This window comes from Staurois parvus, unplaced genomic scaffold, assembly GCF_062004578.1.
Source record: "Staurois parvus isolate SC_StPar_1 unplaced genomic scaffold, SC_StPar_1.0 ptg000350l, whole genome shotgun sequence".
NCBI classification, from domain to species: domain Eukaryota; kingdom Metazoa; phylum Chordata; class Amphibia; order Anura; family Ranidae; genus Staurois; species Staurois parvus.
In genome coordinates, this window is record NW_028318146.1 from 241,846 (window position 1) to 259,535 (window position 17,690).

Below are 17,690 nucleotides of genomic sequence, written 5' to 3' on the forward strand. Positions count from 1 at the left end.
AAAAGCACCGCTTCTTGCGCATGCGCACTTGGCACCCGGCTGTCATGCCCAGTACCCACACTACAGAAGCTGGGAAGACAGCACGCCGCTGGATAGAGGAACAGGTAAGGTCCCGCTGCAGAGCTGAGCGGCCGGCCCGGTATTCTGACACGGCCGCGGTGGAAATACCGGACCGGCTGCTCCATATTCGCTGACATTTCCCCCCCCCAGTTTTGGGGAAGAAAAAGTGCGTCTTATACGGCGAAAAATACGGTACCCTGTTTTCCCCAAGTCTCTGAACTGTGGACGATTCCTCGACGTCATCATGTACTATGCAGGCTATTAACCCTGGATTGTATGGGGGGGGGCGAGAAAGTGACCGCAGCCAGGAGCACCTTAAAGAAGGCCGGTTGCATTGTTACAGGGACCCTGCTGGAGCAGAGAATAAAACTGACCATAGATGGATCGAAACTCAGCCAGGTCAGCAGGGAACGGCTGCATTTTGCTCCATCTATGGCAGTGGTTCTCAACCTTCCTAATGCCGTGACCCTTTAATACAGTTCCTCATGTTGTGGTGACCCCCAACCATAAAATTATTTACCCAGTAATTATAATTCATGAGTGTCGTTTTACCTCCAATACTGCTGCTTTCAACACAGTAGCTGCTTTTAACAGAGTAGCTGCTTTCAACACAGCAGCTGCTTTCTACACAGTAGCTGCTCTTTACACATCGGAAATATGTGTTTTCTGATGGTCTTAGGGGCCCCCTGTGAAAGGGTTGTTCGACCCCCAAAGGGGTCGCGACCCACAGGTTGAGAACCACTGATCTATGGTAATTCCCACTTGAATTAGTCGATCCAAAAATTGACTTTTGTCAATCAAGATCTTGGAGATCACACTGTTCAGTGTATTTGGCATTGAAGCTGTCCCCTCTGTCAGAATACAATAACACAGCTTGGGAGGACTCCGCCACCCAGCTTGCTTGTGTGGATGGGGGAATCTGTTTGTTCTTTTTTTTTTTGATCAACCTGCTGGCTGATCGAAGAAATAAATCCATATGTGGCCAGCCTTATGTAATTGTTTACTCCTTATCCTGCACCCCTGGACATTTAGCTCTTGCAGTATAAGGAGCCCCACTCCAAAGGTAGTTTTATTTCTAATTACTGGAGTTGGGCTTTTACTTAAATATTCTTTTAGCTCATTTTTCCATTCTCTGTTTTTAATGTGTTCTTTTTCTGTTTGTTTTGTCCTCAATCCTCAATCTAGTGCATTCACAGTTTCAGGGGAAGGAACTCTAATTTTGAGTTTTCTTCCTGTATGTTGGCAGTGCTGGAGCCGCCCATGTTTTTACTGTTTTCCTTTGAACTTTATTTTTTCTATAGTCTTCTTTTGTGTTAGGTTTGCACTGTAATGACTTTCTCTTCTGCCTTAACTAACGAGAAGCTGAGATTCTTTCCTTGAGCAGTGTACGTATAAGTGGTGATGCCTTCCAGCTAGTGGCATGTCATGTTTCCTCTTGGTGACTGGACAAGCTGTCAATCAGAGGAGCCAGGAGCAGGAAAAAAAAAAGGGGTTGATTTACTAAAAGGCGAACGTATTTTGCAAAGCTTCACTTTACAAAGAATATCCAATCCACATGCATGCAAAGTAAAAAAAAAACTGTATTTTTGCTTGCATATAATTGGATGATGGAAGTCAGCAGAGCTTCTGCTCATTTACTAAGCTCTGGAACAATGTGCATAATCTATTTGCATTTAGTAAATCAACCCCCATGTCTACTAAAGTGCAACTGCCATCTCACTTCATTTCTGAGATTTTTTAAGGCCCAATTCTGGGCACAACCAGTGCTGCAATGGCTAAATGTTTATTATGTCTAAGAGTGCAAGAATATGGAGAAATGCCTTACACATGGCTCCTGTAAACTCCCTCAAGTGATGCCACTGGTCTGCTGCAGATTTGGTTGCACACTTTCCCCCTACATATAGAGGGCAGCACAGTGGCTAAATGGTTAGCACTTCCGCCTGGCAGTACTAGGGTCATTGGTTCGAATCCCAGCCACGGCACCACCTGCCTGGAGTTTGCATGTTCTCCCTGTGCCTGCGTGGGTTTCCTCTGGGTACTCTTGTCTCCTCCCACACTCCAAAGACATGCTGGTAGGTTAATTGGCTCCTGTCTAAATTGGCCCTAGTATGTGTATGTATGAATGTGAGTTAGGGACCTTAAATTGTACACCCCTTGAGAGCTAGGGACTGATGTGAATTTACGATATATATATATATATATATATATATATATATATATATAAAATGTTAGGCATAACATTTTATTTTTATTTATTACAGGTACTTATATAGTACCATCAATGTACGCAGCACCTTACACACACACACACACACACACACACACTTATATATGTGTGTGTGTGTAAAGTGCTGCGTACATTGATGGTACTATATAAGTACCTGTAATAAATAAAAAATAAAAATAAAATGTTATGCCTATCCCTGCACCCCCTAAAGATAGCAAGACTCCACTGCAAGGGTGGATTTTTTTCTGATCCCTGAAGAAGGACTTTAAGGGTGCATCCACATGGGTGATTACAATGATGAGAATAGCCACAATCAGAATGATTTTCTAATCAAAGCTATGCACCTGAAATACCAGTGTATGTCTCCATTCACACTATGTAAATTGGTGCTTATAGCAGAATTGAGTTAGGTGCATTTAGAAGAAAAGAGCTGCGTCCAGGAATGGATTTTCACAGCTATTTGCAGGTAGTAGCAAAGCTGAGATTAGTTGCAATTCCATTAAAGAAGCATGAAGAACGTCCTGTGCATATTATCCTACAATGGCAGCCAGAGATGTAAGCCATGAAGCTGTGATCGCTGTGTTTCTTGACAGACTCTGGGATATTTTTTTTTCCTCTAAATCCAACTGGAGGCTCAAGAAACAACTTAGGCTGCAATCACCTTCAATCCAGAGCTGACCCGAGCAGTACCTCTTTTCCACCAGAAGATGTCCTCAGGTTTGAATGGTGCCCAGCATCATTCAGCCTGAGAAGACAGAGAACATAATGGGAGTGCAGGGTGCCCTTCACTTACAATGCACCTATGGAGAGGGTGGCAGTGACATGTTGCCAGCTCCACTCTGCGTCATCAAGGACCATCCATCACCGGGTGCTGAATCCGGAGCTGGGATTAAAAAGGGACTGTAATTGTGTGTGTGTGGATGTTGCCATATTTACTCATAACTAAGGCAACCTCTGCTTTCAACTTTGCAGCGCTACACAATGGTTGTGCTTTATGGCTCTTTCTCACAATTCAAGTCTATGAGTCAGATGACCCATATACAGCATAGCAGGTGCTGTAGGCTTTTTGCTTTTGCTTGGCTTGTTTTTGGGCTCAAATGGCCAGCTTGCCAAGCCCCAATTTAAGCAGATTGAGGGCTCCAAAGAGTAGCGCCTACGGCCACATCACCCTGAATGCGCCCGATCTCGTCTGATCTCGGAAGCTAAGCAGGGGAGGGCCTGGTTAGTACCTGGATGGGAGACCGCCTGGGAATACCAGGTGCTGTAGGCTTTTTACTCGGCTTGTTTTTGGGCTCAAATGGCCAGTTTGCGAAGCCCCAATTTAAGCAGATTGAGGGCTCCAAAGAGAAGCGCCTACGGCCACATCACCCTGAATGTGCCCGATCTCGTCTGATCTTGGAAGCTAAGCAGGGTAGGGTACAATTTCTGACCAAGATCTCATCTTGGCACTTGTTAAAGAAGTTAGGCTGAATACACATTGTAGCTAATATACCCCGAATCTAACAACTTTTTTAACCAGGATTTCATGGAACCTTAGAGTTTCTCCTGAAGGTAGGTCTTCTACCTATAGTACATTGTCCACCAATGCAAGGGGGGTACCTCTACACTGACTATTAATGTAAGGAACACACCTTTATTGTCTGCATTTCTTTTCTGTTAATATTATTCATTCAAATTCAAGATTTTATACTAAAAGTCTGGTTCCACAGACCTGAATGGTAAAAAAATGATCTACCTTGGATGTCAAGTATGCAAGGCATGCCTCTTTTTTTTTCTTACATTTGTGTTCTACAATTTAGTGATCATGCTGATGAACCCCAAACTGTAGGTATAATTATTTTTAGCGGGGGTTCCCCGAGATCTGAAAAACATTTCAAGGGTTCCTCTCTGTTGAGAACGGCTGTGCTAATATAAATCTCTTCTTTTCATGCAATAATAAAAAGAGGAAGCTTCTAATAATGGGGAAGCCACAACTACTACACAATAATTACTTTAAGAGAAATGCAAATACAGTACACACAAAATACACTATTCTTTCCATTTATAGCTCAGTTCCATCCAGAACGGATATTTCAGTCTTGTGGTTTCTGGCAAGTGAAATCGCACATTGGCTTTTACAGTTCAATAGTTTAATGTCCCCCGAGAATTCCTGGAATTGTTCAACTGCTACTTTCACACTTGTGCATTGCAAGAATGCGCACAAAATCGTGTACTTTCCAACGATGCTCACAAATTAGCAGCTCTTTAGTAGAAGTGCGGTGGTGCAGTTAATTCTTAATGGCTAAGTTCAACTTTAGGAAAAAACAATAAATGCACATATTTTGCAGAAAAAAATGTGCATTTATTTTTTTTTCCCTACAGGATCCTGCAGAGCAATGCACCTGTGATCAGTGGATCAGGTGTGCAATGTCAGGCTCCTGCAGACAAGCCCTGCAGCTTTCAGCCCGTACATCTATATAGGATGTCAGTTTGAAAGCTGCAGGACTTTTGAATGAGCTATAAGTGTGCTCATCAGCGTCCTCAGTTTATTGAAAAATACAAGCCATCTGGCGTGGTGGCAGATGGCACTTGTAGCTCTCTTATTCACAGATTCCTATGAATGACACAACTGGATGGGTGGAGCCTGCACTGCCACACTTTCTTTAAAGTGATTGTAAAGACATATTTTTTAAAATAACAAACATGTTATACTTACCTGCTGTATGCAGTGGCTTTGCACAGAGCAGCCACAATCCTGCTATTCTCGTGTCCCCTGACGGCGCTACAGGACCTTCCTTCTTGCCAAGTGCCCCTACAGCATGCAGCTTGTTATGAGGGCACCCAAGCAGGCTTGCTCTGGAGCTGCTGCTCTGTGTGTCCATTCACACACAGCCAGAGCTCTGCCCTGCTTCAACTCTGTCCTCATTGGCTCACTGGCTATGATTGACAGTAGTGGGCGCCAATGCCTGTCTCAGCCAATGAGGAGGCAAAGACCTGGGACAGGCAAGGCTCTTGTGCATTTCATTGGATTGAGATGGAACTCAGGTAAGTATAAGGGGAGTGGGGGCTAAGGGGGCTGCTGCACACAGAAGGTTTTTTTTTTACTATCATGCATAGAATGCATACAGGCATAAAACCTTGAGCTTTTATAACAACTTAGAATTATGACCGTGTCTGCGGGGAGAGCAACCCCCACCCGTTGTCACTGTGGGGAGGATCAGAGGATGGGTGAGGACCACGTGCTGGAGCATGTTACACTTTAGACCCTAAATATGGGTATAACTGACTTTATCCTTTCATCCTTTCATGACACCCCCATGCATCTTGCTAACACGCACACCCCGAAATGCATGGTAACAACGCACCATGCATTTTGGTGCAGCATGACTTTTAAAAAGGGACGGGCAATTCTTTTGCATGTTTCTCATACGTAGGGCAGCCCATGGAAATGAATGAGTTGGCCTAAACATGATGCTTGAGAACACTAAAGAATGCACATGCACTCCATCGCACCTGCATCAGGGTGAATGAGGCCTTACTACAGCAAGTGATGGTAACCCACTCCTCCATCAGATTTGCTATAATGTGGAAAAAAGCATGTTGTCAGCACATCAGGTGTCACCTTTAAAAGATTTTCCCTCCCATCCTGCTCTGAGGACAGCTCTAAAAGTTTGGATCTTTCGCTCACTTTCTGTCTCTGTGACAGTGGTCACCATAAGTCAAGAGGATGAAATCTAACCAGCTGGTACCCAGATGGCAGTAAAAATGCATCAGAGGTACTATACTTGGATAAAGAATGTTGGCTATACATTGCTATACATACAAGGTCATCACCGGGGCGGTGTTTCACTTCATCTGGGGCTCCAAGATGGACAGAGTTAAGCGGGCAGTCATGTTCAAGGAACCCCTTAAGGGCGGTAAGGGCATGCCCGACATCGCCACCCAACTCAGGGTGTTCTTTGCCTGCAACTGCATCCGCAGGACTTTAACAAAAAGGAATATGGATTCTGGCGGAAACGCAATGTCACGCTTCTTCCTGTTGCCTCTCTGGCGGTCCCTCGGATAGGACAATTGGGACAGTTCCATCCCCTACAACTGGGACACTCCTTGGTACTACCTGGATACCTTCAAGTTTATCAAGGAGCAGGGGCTACAGGGAGTCAAGCCTGATTTGTGGAAACCGAAGATCATCTACAGGCTCATCAGAACAAGTGACATTTTGGAGTCGGTTCCAGGCCTGCCTTCAGACACCTGCAAGGTGGTCTGGAGGAATGTCTCCTCAAAGAGCCTCACCAACAGGCACAAGACCTGGCATGGATGGCAATCCAAGGGGGGTTGACTCTCAGGACATTTATGCATGCCAGGAACCTGAGCAGATACAGGCACTGCCCCTTCTGCATCATCCACGAGGAAACGGCTCAGCACGTTTTCTGGGAGTGCTCTTTTGCCCAGGACCTGTTGAGGGCCCTGGAACCCGAACTCAAGGACTTTGTGCCACAGACAGCCATCACACACTTTGGGGTGTTGAACGGACTTTTCTGTGGAACTTTTACTCTGGAGGACATTGACAGCGCCTGGCGGGTGCTGTGTTGTTTTAAGGACGCTTTATGGTGCTCCAGAAAGCGCCTCATCCACCAGCGGGAGAGGATGTCCATTGAGGACTGCCGCAGACTGATCCTCAGTCTGCTCTGGGACTATACCTTGATGGACTTTGAGGAGGAAGAGGACGTCTGAAGATCTCCCCTTCCCCCTACTCCCCCTTGTGTGTCTTTGCCCCTTCAATAAAGCTTCGGGCCTGTGACCCCTTTTCCCCTCCCTCACACACACCTGATGCTTATTGTAAATTGTAATAGTCGTAACATGCATGACTTTGTGATTTTGTAATTACGGGAAATGTTGGCTATACATACACTTTAAAGTGTTACTAAACCCCAGACCCTGCATTCACTATATCCAGTTTTCCACAGTACACAGAACATGGAAATGCAATTATTTTAATAAATATAAACTGCTGAATACCTTTTCTCATCAGCAGTATATAGCAATCTTGTGACTTCTATCAGTGTCTGGCCGAGCACTAGTTAGTCTAGGAGACTGTCGTATGAGGCTGCATGACCACTGACCTTCTGTCCGGACAGTGCTGATTGGCCCTGTGCTGATCACATGCACCCTCCCCAAAAAAGAAAAACAATACAATACACACCAAACAGAGCATGTGCAGACTTGCCACTGCTGCTCTAACTATGGCAGATGGATTGGGGACAGTAAAAGAAGGGCAGGATCAAAGAAGACAGGATCACACATCCTTTTTACACAATGCAGAGGATTAACCCCTTAGGTTCCACAGTGAGTATAACAAGCATGCTTTACTGCATCTACAGACTGATTTCACTGTTGTGGGTTTAGTAACACTTTACCAAAAAAGAAAAAAAAAAGGAGTGTAATTCCACAAGGACCTTTCTAGAACTGACATTAGTTTTAGTTGGATCTTACAGCTCAAAGTGCTGTGGTGTGTGGAAATACATTGCTAGTCATCTTTTTGGTTTTCTGCCTATTCCATAGATGAGTTCTGATTGGATCCTTCACTACGAAGCACCCTGATGCTTTTTAAACTGGACTTTATTTAGTAAAGTGTTCTGATACCTAAAGCTGAACACCAGACACTAAATTTCCATTTAAATCATTTCTGAATAGACACACAGGATATAAATCCACTTTATGTGCCCCAATTGCCTTTGAAAACCCAAATATTACTTTGTAAATATAGCAGTGACATCATTATGGTGCTGTACATATCCTGAGCTGAGTTGTGGGGGGGCATATACCTTACAAATGGTGGCTGGGGTAAGATTGTATCCTATGAAAGCAACGTGATTTGAGCTGGATGACTCCTAGACCATCAGGTATTGTATATATAATAAAGGCATGCGCTAAATAAAATATATATCCATATTATTAAATGTCCATAATCAATCTGTGCAACATAATTAAGTGTCCATAATTAATTTGTGTAAATCAAAGATTTTTTTGGCTGTATATCACTCCTCTGTGAATTCATACATCAACATAATTAAATATCCATAATTAATTTGTGAAAATTCAAAGTCAAAACATTTTTAATAATAAAAATATATATCTCCTCTGTGAATTCATAAAATTGTGAATAATCCACCACCAGATAAATTAGATGGACTCACCAGAGCTATATACTGCTCAAATTATAGAACAGCAATAGCGCTTTTGCCCTGGGAGCGATGGGTAAACGGTATCCAGGTGTTAATTGTAGTAACTTTTCAATCACATCCAGGTAAATACTAATGGTAATCGGATTTCATTGAAATAATCAATACTCTACAGCCATAGATCTCATGATGCATCTCTCCATTAACTCCGTATCTCCATATATGAATCTCACTCAGGGACAAAGGAAAAAGATTGATGGTGCAGTACGTTTTAAACACATGTAAATTTATTTAAAATGCCAAACAACTAACAAGAGAGGTGTCCAGACAGACTGTCAGGAATGGACTTGCCAGTGGTGGTGGGACTCACCTGCCTTGTGGGCTGCAGTACCAGGGCTGGCCAGCGGGTGCTCTCAGCAACCAGAGGCTCACTCGTGCAATGAGCCATCACCTGAAGCTGATTACAACAGGTGTATTTAAGGAATGGCCAGGCCTGTGAACAGGGGCTCGGTGTATGTTTCCCATGGGCCCCTGTACCTGCATCCTGTCTGCTTTCCAGATTCTGCTTCGATCCCTGACTCTGCATGAACTCCGCCTGTCCTGACCTAGGCTATTCCTGACTACTCTTCTGCCTGCTCCTTGTGCCCTGCCTGCCCGTTTGCTACCGACCCGGCCTGCCCGACTACGCTTAGTATTGTTTCTATTGTTATCTGTTTGAGGTTTGGGTTGGTTTGTTTGCACTCTGTTGTTGTTTAGTCTTGCACTGTGTCTATGTTTTGTTTAGTCTTAATAAATTGTCTTATTCACACTATACCTGAAGTCTGCGTTTCCCTGTGTCAGTCCACACATTTCTGGTCATACCCGGTTCCCTAACACAGACACCAGCTTCACCAGCAATATGCAGCACTGCACTGATAATGATCTCCGCTCACCGCGGATCACCTCCGACACACACTGCCAAAAGAGCGTCCTGACGTCAGCATCAAGTAGGCCACGCCCAACACGTTTCGTCACCACAACGTCATCAAGGGGCGGGTATTGTGTAGTGCAGGCAGGTTACTTTATTGTACAGGTTACTATGTGCTGGTAATAATTTCTACTCTCCTCTTCTAGGAGTCGGCTTTGTACGGTGACCACCTCTGGTTCGAAACCAATGTGTCCGGAGATTTTTGTTACGTGGGAGAGCAGAACTGCACAGCTAAGATACAGGTAGGTTGATGGTTTCCAGAAATGAGCAGCTGGTGGATGAGTCATCCTACTGCTGATCTCCTAAATATAAAATGTTTTGGTGTACTGTAAAGGTGATCGGGAAGCTCTACAGCCTCCTGGAGAGTCGGCTGGAAAAAGAAGAAAAAAAAATACCAAGATCATGACTCCAGCATCAGCTGTGAGCTTGCTTTACCTCCTTGGCTATCTGGATGTTTATAAACGTACATTGGTAAACAAGGGGTTAAAAAAGATTTTGTGGAATGTTAAAAATCAATAAGAGCGTCAGAAAACACTGAACTCTTTTTCGCATTTCCTTCCATTAATTAAAAACCTACCCTCGCTTTCTAAGTAGTGACTTGGTGCTCTCGGTATTGGTACTTTGCAGCTGAAAATAAAACATGGAAATGCCTTAATATGGGTGTAACATGAACCATGGTCAGAGAGATGGACTTTCAAAAACTGAACTCCAGCTTTCCTTTCAAGCCATTCTATAGCTTCATTTTTCTTTTTTTGGAAAATAACAAAAATGTTATACTGTACAATTTTCTGTTCAATTTCTGCCCAATTTCCTTTAGATTTACCTTCAACTATGTAGTGCAAGGGCCCGCCTAATTGAAAGTGTTGTTTAGGTTTGACCTCATATTATATGGTTTTTGGTAAAGCTAAAGCAAAATTCTCAAGAAAATTGTATAATGTATGGCCAGCCTTACATGCTGTGTGCAGTGGTTTTGCTCAGAGCAGCCTGGATCCTCCTCTTCTCTGGTCCCCCCGCAGGCTCTCTTGGCTCCTCCTTTTTGTTGGGTTCCCCCACAGCAAACAGCTTGCTATGGGGGCACCCACTGCTCCATGTGTGAATGGACAGCTGCTTGCTGTGGGGGCACCTGACAAAAAGGAGGAGCCAGGAGAGCCTATTGGGGATCCAAGAAGAGGAGGATCCAGGATGCTCTGTGCAAAACCCTTGCACCACTCTCCCTCTCTCTTCATTGGCTGGATGGCTGTGATTGACAGCAGCCAATGAGACGAAGCTGTATATTCACATTGCTGGATCACAATTATTATTATACAGTATTTATATAGCGCCAAGGGTTTGCTCAGCGCTGAACATTATAGTGGGGGGACAGTACACGAGACAGTACAGTAACAATACAATATATGAGGGGTTCGAGGGCCCTGCTACTTGGAGCTTAAAATCTAGGAGGGCACAATAGGGCACAGGTGTCAGGGATCCGGGTATGACCAGAAATGTGTGGGAACACAGGTGTAGTCAGGGCTGGAGAGGTGGAATGGTCAGGCAGGCCGTTTGGTACTGTTAAGCAATGCCTGGCAGCGTCTCTAGCAGCCCACAGCAGGGGGTTCCTCAGGGCGCGGGGTCTAAGTCCCAATCTGCTTATTCACCAGGGCCCCTGATGGTGGGGATGGACTTGGAGCAGACTGAGACCAGGTCACGACCCCTGAGTACGTCCGGCAATGGTAGAGAGCGTCGTCAGAGGTGTGCGGGGAAAGGAGCCTGACGTGAAGAGGCTGGCAGACCTGGTAACAGGGACAGATCCGTGCGGGATGGATGGATCGTCTGGGTAGCGTAAGGCGTAGTCAGGCAGGCCAGGTCAGCAACGTGCGGGCAGCGCGGTACAGAGGAGCAGGCAGAAGGATGGTCAGGCAAGCCAGGGGTTAAACAGGAGACGGTCAGCAGGGTCAGGAACAATGCAGAGGTCGGCAACAGAAGATTCACAGGATACCAGGTACAGGGGCTCATGGGAAACAAACACCAAGGCACTGACTGCAGGCCTGGTCCTGCTTAAATAGACCTCCTGCAATCAGCCTCAGGTGATGGCTTGATTGCAGGAGTAAGACCCTGGCTGCTGAAAGCACCCTCTGGTAGGAGCTGGTACTGCAGACCACAGAGCAAGTGAGCCACAGCACCACCAGTGGTGAGTCCATTCCTGACAACAGGTAAGTATTGAGGGGGCTGGGGACACAGAAGGTTTTTTTACCTTCACTCATCGAATGCACGAAGGTAAAAAACCTTCAGCCTTTACAACCACTTTCAGTCTTTCACAGTTGTACAGGCTCCTTTCCTGTACTGAAACTGCTTCCTTTGATTTCACTGCACACTGTGACCTTTTCACAGTGTGTATTAGAAGCTGCAGCAAATTGGATAAAGCCCCATTTCCTGGCTGGAGGATATTCATCACCATCTAGCCCTTTCCTTCCCAGCTAAACTCTCTCTGATCCATCCCTTTCATTCACTGTATTTCAGTTCTTTCAATCTTTGAGGATCAGCATCATATGTGGGTATTACCTTGCCTTTTCCATGAAGCTACTGTATGTACAACGCCTCCCACCAGCCATGATCTGCCTAGATTGCACAGGGAAACACAGAGACCCAGTGTTGACATCATCAGGTCTAAAATAACATTTGGAGGGAAAATGGAAAGATTTTATCTAACAAAATGTCATTAGCATGTTGATGAACTAAGGACAGCAAATAATAGGATTAAATTTAAGTTTTAACCTCAACTTCAGGGTCACTGTTGTGATTTCGGAGGATGAATTACTTCAGGTATTTCTAAAGCCTAAACTTTTTTTTTTGGATGAAGTGGGAAATGGTATCACCCCCTGTCAGGTTCTTTTTTCTGTCTGTGTCCCTTTTTACCTTTCCTTCACTTTTTCCTGTAAAGATACAACAGGGAATGAGAAGAAGTCTCTATAAGGTAAAGGAAATCCTCTCTTTTGGATTTCCTGTCACTTCATGTCCTGGTAAGATAAAGAGGGTAGATTTCCCCAGCAGCACAAACGGCAAATATACTTGTCTGAGATTCTAACCCAGCAATGGGCAAACTACGGCCCGCGGGCCGTATACGGCCCGGCGGACCTTTTAATCCGGCCCGCGGAGCTAGGCTCCTCTCACAGTCCGCCCTGAAGACCGGTGTAGCATGAAAATCTGTCTCCTATGAGGATCTGTCCCCCTCGACGTATCTGCGCATGTGCCGGAGATCGCCGATCGGCTGCTAATGCCTGAAACTGGCACATGCGCAGATACGTCGAGGGGAACAGATCCTCATAGGAGACAGATTTTCATGCTACACCGGAACGGCGCGGGAACACGGCGAGAGGAACTCACGGAGCAAAGGTAAGTGAATTGACACAGGGGGGACTTGGGGACTTAATATGGGGGATGAATTAATATGGGGAATGAATTACTATAGGGGGGATAAATTACTATATGGGGGATGAATTACTATATGGGGGATGAATTACTATATGGGGGATGAAGTACTATATGGGGGATGAATTACTATGGGGGATGAATTACTATGGGGGATGAATTACTATATGGGGGATGAATTACTATGGGGGATGAATTACTATATGGGGGATGAATTACTATATGGGGGATGAATTACTATATGGGGGATTAATTACTATGGGGGATGAATTACTATATGGGGGATGAATTACTATATGGGGGATTAATTACTATGCTTACTATGGGGGAATATTTCTATACTTACTATGGATGACACATACACATCATTCATCTACTCTTGGTCCGGCCCCCGGGTCCAATATATGAACCCATTGCGGCCCTCAAGTCAAAAAGTTTGCCCACCCCTGTTCTAACCCTTTCCTTCTTCTGTTCATGGCTTCTGATGCTCTTTAAATATTGTAATTGTTACAAAGTGAATTAGTCAGAAACAAGTCCGTCTAATTCAACCAATAGAAAAAAATAAAACAATAGAATAAATAAATAAATACAAAACCACCATATACAGAATCCTACACCAACAGTTGATCCAGAGGAAGGCAGAAAAGCCTTATCAAGCATGATCCAATTTGCTGCAGTGGGGGTAAAGAAAATTCATTCCTTATTCCCCAAGAGGCATTCAGATATTCCCTGAATCAACAATCTCTGGAGTAATCATCTATTAATGTTAATATCCAGGTATATTTTGTACATTAAGTCACCAGCGCGATTTCAGGTGTGATTTCTGAAAACTTTGCTACGCAAATCTATCTCTCTACTCCTCAGCTCACGCCATCAGTTTCCTCACGTATCACCTATTTACTAACAGACATATCAGACTGGATGTCACACCACTTCCTAAAACTCAATCTATCCAAAACTGAGCTCATAATTTTTCCTCCCCCACGTGCCTCTTCCCCTGATTTCTCAGTCAGGATCAATAGCACCACTATCAACCCATCCCTGCAGGCCAAAGTGCTAGGTGTAACCCTGGATTCTGAACTATCCTTTCAGGCTCATATTCAATCCCTGTCCAAATCATGCCACCTCAATGTCCGCAGCATCTCCAGAATATGCCCCTTTTTAACCAATGATACCACAAAGCTCCTAATTCTCTCCCTGGTTATCTCTCACCTTGACTACTGCAACTCCCTCCTCTTTGGCTTACCTTTACATAGACTATCCCCCCTCCAGTCCATTATGAATACTGCTGCCAGGCTCATCCACCTTACCAACCGTTCAGTGTCTGCCACCCTTCTCTGCCAATCCCTCCACTGGCTTCCACTTGCTCAACTAGAAATATTCAAAATACTAACAACAACTTACAAAGCCATCCACAACTCTGCCCCCAGCTACATTACCAACCTGGTCTCAAAATATCAACCAAACCGCTCTCTTCGATCCTCCCAAGACCTTCTGCTCTCTAGTTCCCGTGTCACCTCCTCCCATGCTCGCCTCCAGGACTTCTTCCGAGCTTCTCCTATCCTTTGGAACTCCCTACCCCATTCTGTCCAGCTGTCTCCTAATCTATCCACCTTTAGACGATCCCTGAAAACCTTTCTCTTTAAAGAAGCCTATCCTGCTTCTACCTAGTAAACTGCCTTTTATTTCCTCCATCAGCTCATCCCCCCACAGCTATTACCTTTTTGTATCACTCAACCCTTCCTCCTAGATTGTAATCTCTAACAAGCCGGACCCTCTGTTTCCTCTTGTACCAAATTGTATTGTAACTGTAATGTCTGTCATTTTGTAAAGAGCTGCGTAAACTGTTGGCGCTATATAAATCCTGTATAATAATAATACTTGTGAAGACTTTCAACGATTTCTTGCAATTTACAGTGCGATTTCCATTGTATTCCATGTATGTGAAATCGCAACAAAGCTGAAGAAAAATTAATGCAAGAACTACGTTAGAAATTGCGCTGCAGCAAAATGCACATGTTAAGACACTGACTGGTACGATTTCAATTAGCACATCGCACCTGAATTCAGAGTGGTGTGACCGGGCACTTAGGAAAGAATCCAGGCCTTTTTTAAAACAATCTTCTGGCCAGAATTAGTTCTTGAGGGAGTGTCTTCCACATTTTCACAGCTCTTACTGTGAAGAAGCCTTTATGTATATAAAGGTTAAAGAATAGGTTCTCCGATCCCCTGCTGTGACAGTGGGCGGGGGATCTTCTCCCTGCATGTGCTGTCACAATTTAAATAGAGAGCAGCTGTGTGGGGCTCTGTCCACACAGCCATGTCATTCATTCACAGAGTTCTGTGAATGAATGAACAACTAGTTGCCACTGCAGCAGACGGCTTGTAGTTCTCAATGAACTACGAGGTGGTGGTGAGCGCTCCAGTAGTTCGTTGATCTTCCTGCTCCCGAGTAATTGTCTGCCCATACAGGAGGTATGGATTTCATATTGCGTGTTGTAAACGCACTTCTGGTGAGTGCATATTTCATTCATTTGAAGCACACCATCTATCACTCCCGGATCAGGATATCCACACACCTGGCATTGTGATCCTTCAGGATCCGCACGATTTTACCATACCCTATTGAACTATTTACTCACTGAGAATCACCATTCGGTGACATCATCTGTTTGCACCAGTTGATATTCCATGAAAGTGTGTATACTATAAGGGTTTATCATTACTCAGCGCTGCACCTGTCTATTTTGATTCATATATTTCTGGAGGTTTTTTGGTTACCTTTATTTTGGTGTTTCAGCGGCGAGTGTATTTATTTCTTTTACTCCTATGGTAGCGCTCACTAAACATTCCTTTTCTAACCTCAGTTCACTAATCTTTCTTCATAGCTGAGCTCCTCCATGCCTCTTATCAGTTGGGTTGTCCTTCTCTGCGCTTTCTTTAGTTCTCTCATCTCCTTTTTATGAACTGGTGCCCATAAATAGAGCTAGAGGAGTTTAGATAGATACTGGACACTGTGCTGCTACTAAGAGCTACAGTATAGCCACGTAAGGACCATGTCTCCGTGGATGGGGACCACGGGTTTGGAGGCTGATCTGTAGATTCTAAAGTGCAGGTCAAATTTTCCAGAACTCAGATGGTTAGATACGTTTCTTCTTTTGGTGGCAAGCGATTGTTTGTGTCATTGATCTTTTGTTGGATCAGAACGGAAATTCTTAGCAAAGGTTTTCCAGTGTCCGAGGATGAGGATCTGCACATGTTGGCACTCTGGGTTAAGGAGACCTTTAGAGCAGGGGCGGACTGACCATTTAGAAACTCGGGCACTGCCTGAGGGCCAGGGGTCAGTAGGGGGCCCCATGAGATACCCCTGGTACCTTTTTCATAGGCTTTTTATAGTTTGGGCAAGGACATGGGCCCCATGATCCCCTATTGCCCGGGAGCCCCATGAGTTGTCAGTCTGCCCCTGCTTTAGAGTGTTGACAGCAGTATCTAGTTATTATAAACAGGTTGTGGAGTTTGGCGTACATTCAACCTGTAAGCAGCAACTACAATCAGATTTCAGATATGTTATCTCATTACTGCACAGTGTAGTATAACCTCAGTATAGGACAACTTCCCACCGTGCAAGATTAAGACTCTAATTATCATTGGGTACCAGGCCTGGCCATGTGATCACCACCCATCAGTCTCCAAGACCATCTGGTGTGGCTCAAATGGCTGATGTGGGATTCCCATTTTTACAGGAAAGAGAAAAATGTGGTTGTAAACCTCAGACATGAAATATGAACAAAACCAATCCCTCTTTAGTGTGTACTTGTCTCAGTCCAGAATACTAAGGCATTATTTACTAAAGCTGGAGGGTGCGAAATCAGTCTCACGTCTACATAGAAAACAATCAGCTTCCAAGTTTTATTGCCAAAGCTTCATTGAACAAGCTGAGGTTAAAAGCGGATTGGTTTCTATGCAGAAGTCAGACTGATTTTGCACTCTCCAGCTTTAGTAAATAAACCCCAAAGTGTAATTTGTTCCTTTGCATGAGTTTCTTCTGACAAGCTTTCTTTACACCAAGAGAAAAAAGGTGATGGGTAGGGAGCTCCAGCACCCAGCCTGTGATTAACAGTCTCAGCTCTGTTCCTGTGAGCTGTGTGAAGGTGGGGGTGTCCTTCCCCTCCCCTCCGATCTGCTCTTCTCACTGAGCCTTGCAGTGTGTAATTTCAGCTCTCTGGCCCCTACTCTCTGAAAGCTCAGACAAGCTTTATAAATTCTGGACTTTGCACAGATGTAAAGAAGAGAAGACTACAGATACAACTTATGTAGGAAGATTTGTATAATCTCTGTGCGTCACCTGAGACCAGTCACTTCACTGGGTATGTGTAAGGGTTTACAACCATTTTAAAGTTTATCTTTAGGCAAAAGTTCTTTCTCTCTGTTTCAGAATAAAGTAGGAAATAGTAAAATTCATTCAGGGGTTTTATTGTTGTACTGGTGTCTGTCACTGAGAGAAGAGGTGATGGAAAAATTCAAAACGTGAAAGTGTTTTTTTACCAGAGTAGAGGAGGTAGGGAAATTTTTTTTAAAGGGCACACGTGTTCCTGTTAGATGTTTCCACTCATTTTCTGTTGTGTCTCTGGGACAGGAAGTGAAGAAAAATCTCCCTAGAAGGACACAGGCATAAAAAAACTGCCTTATTAACTATTACATACTCTCGCCACATGACGCCGGGCATTGTTGTGCACCAGGAGGAACCCAGGAACCACTGCTCCAGCGTAGGGTCTGACAATGGGTCCAAGGATTTCATCCCGATACCTAATGGCAGTCAGGGTGCCATTTTCTAGCCTGTAGAAGTCTGTGTGTCCCTCCATGGATA

At 44.5% G+C, this 17,690-nt stretch overlaps 1 protein-coding gene and 1 non-coding gene across 7 annotated transcripts in view; both read left to right on the forward strand.

Annotated features, from left to right (window-relative positions):
* DGKZ (diacylglycerol kinase zeta) overlaps positions 1 to 17,690 on the forward strand; it is a 303,200-nt gene that overhangs the window by 177,122 nt on the left and 108,388 nt on the right. For all 6 annotated transcript variants that reach the window (XM_089684552.1, XM_089684554.1, XM_089684553.1 and 3 more), the window contains one exon: positions 9,562 to 9,657. In XM_089684552.1, coding sequence (XP_089540678.1) covers positions 9,562 to 9,657 — 96 coding nt within the window. The remainder of the gene's footprint in view (positions 1 to 9,561; positions 9,658 to 17,690) is intronic.
* Positions 3,439 to 3,557, forward strand: LOC149456686 (5S ribosomal RNA). The gene has a single exon (XR_016313825.1). It is a non-coding gene; the product is annotated as a 5S ribosomal RNA (ribosomal RNA).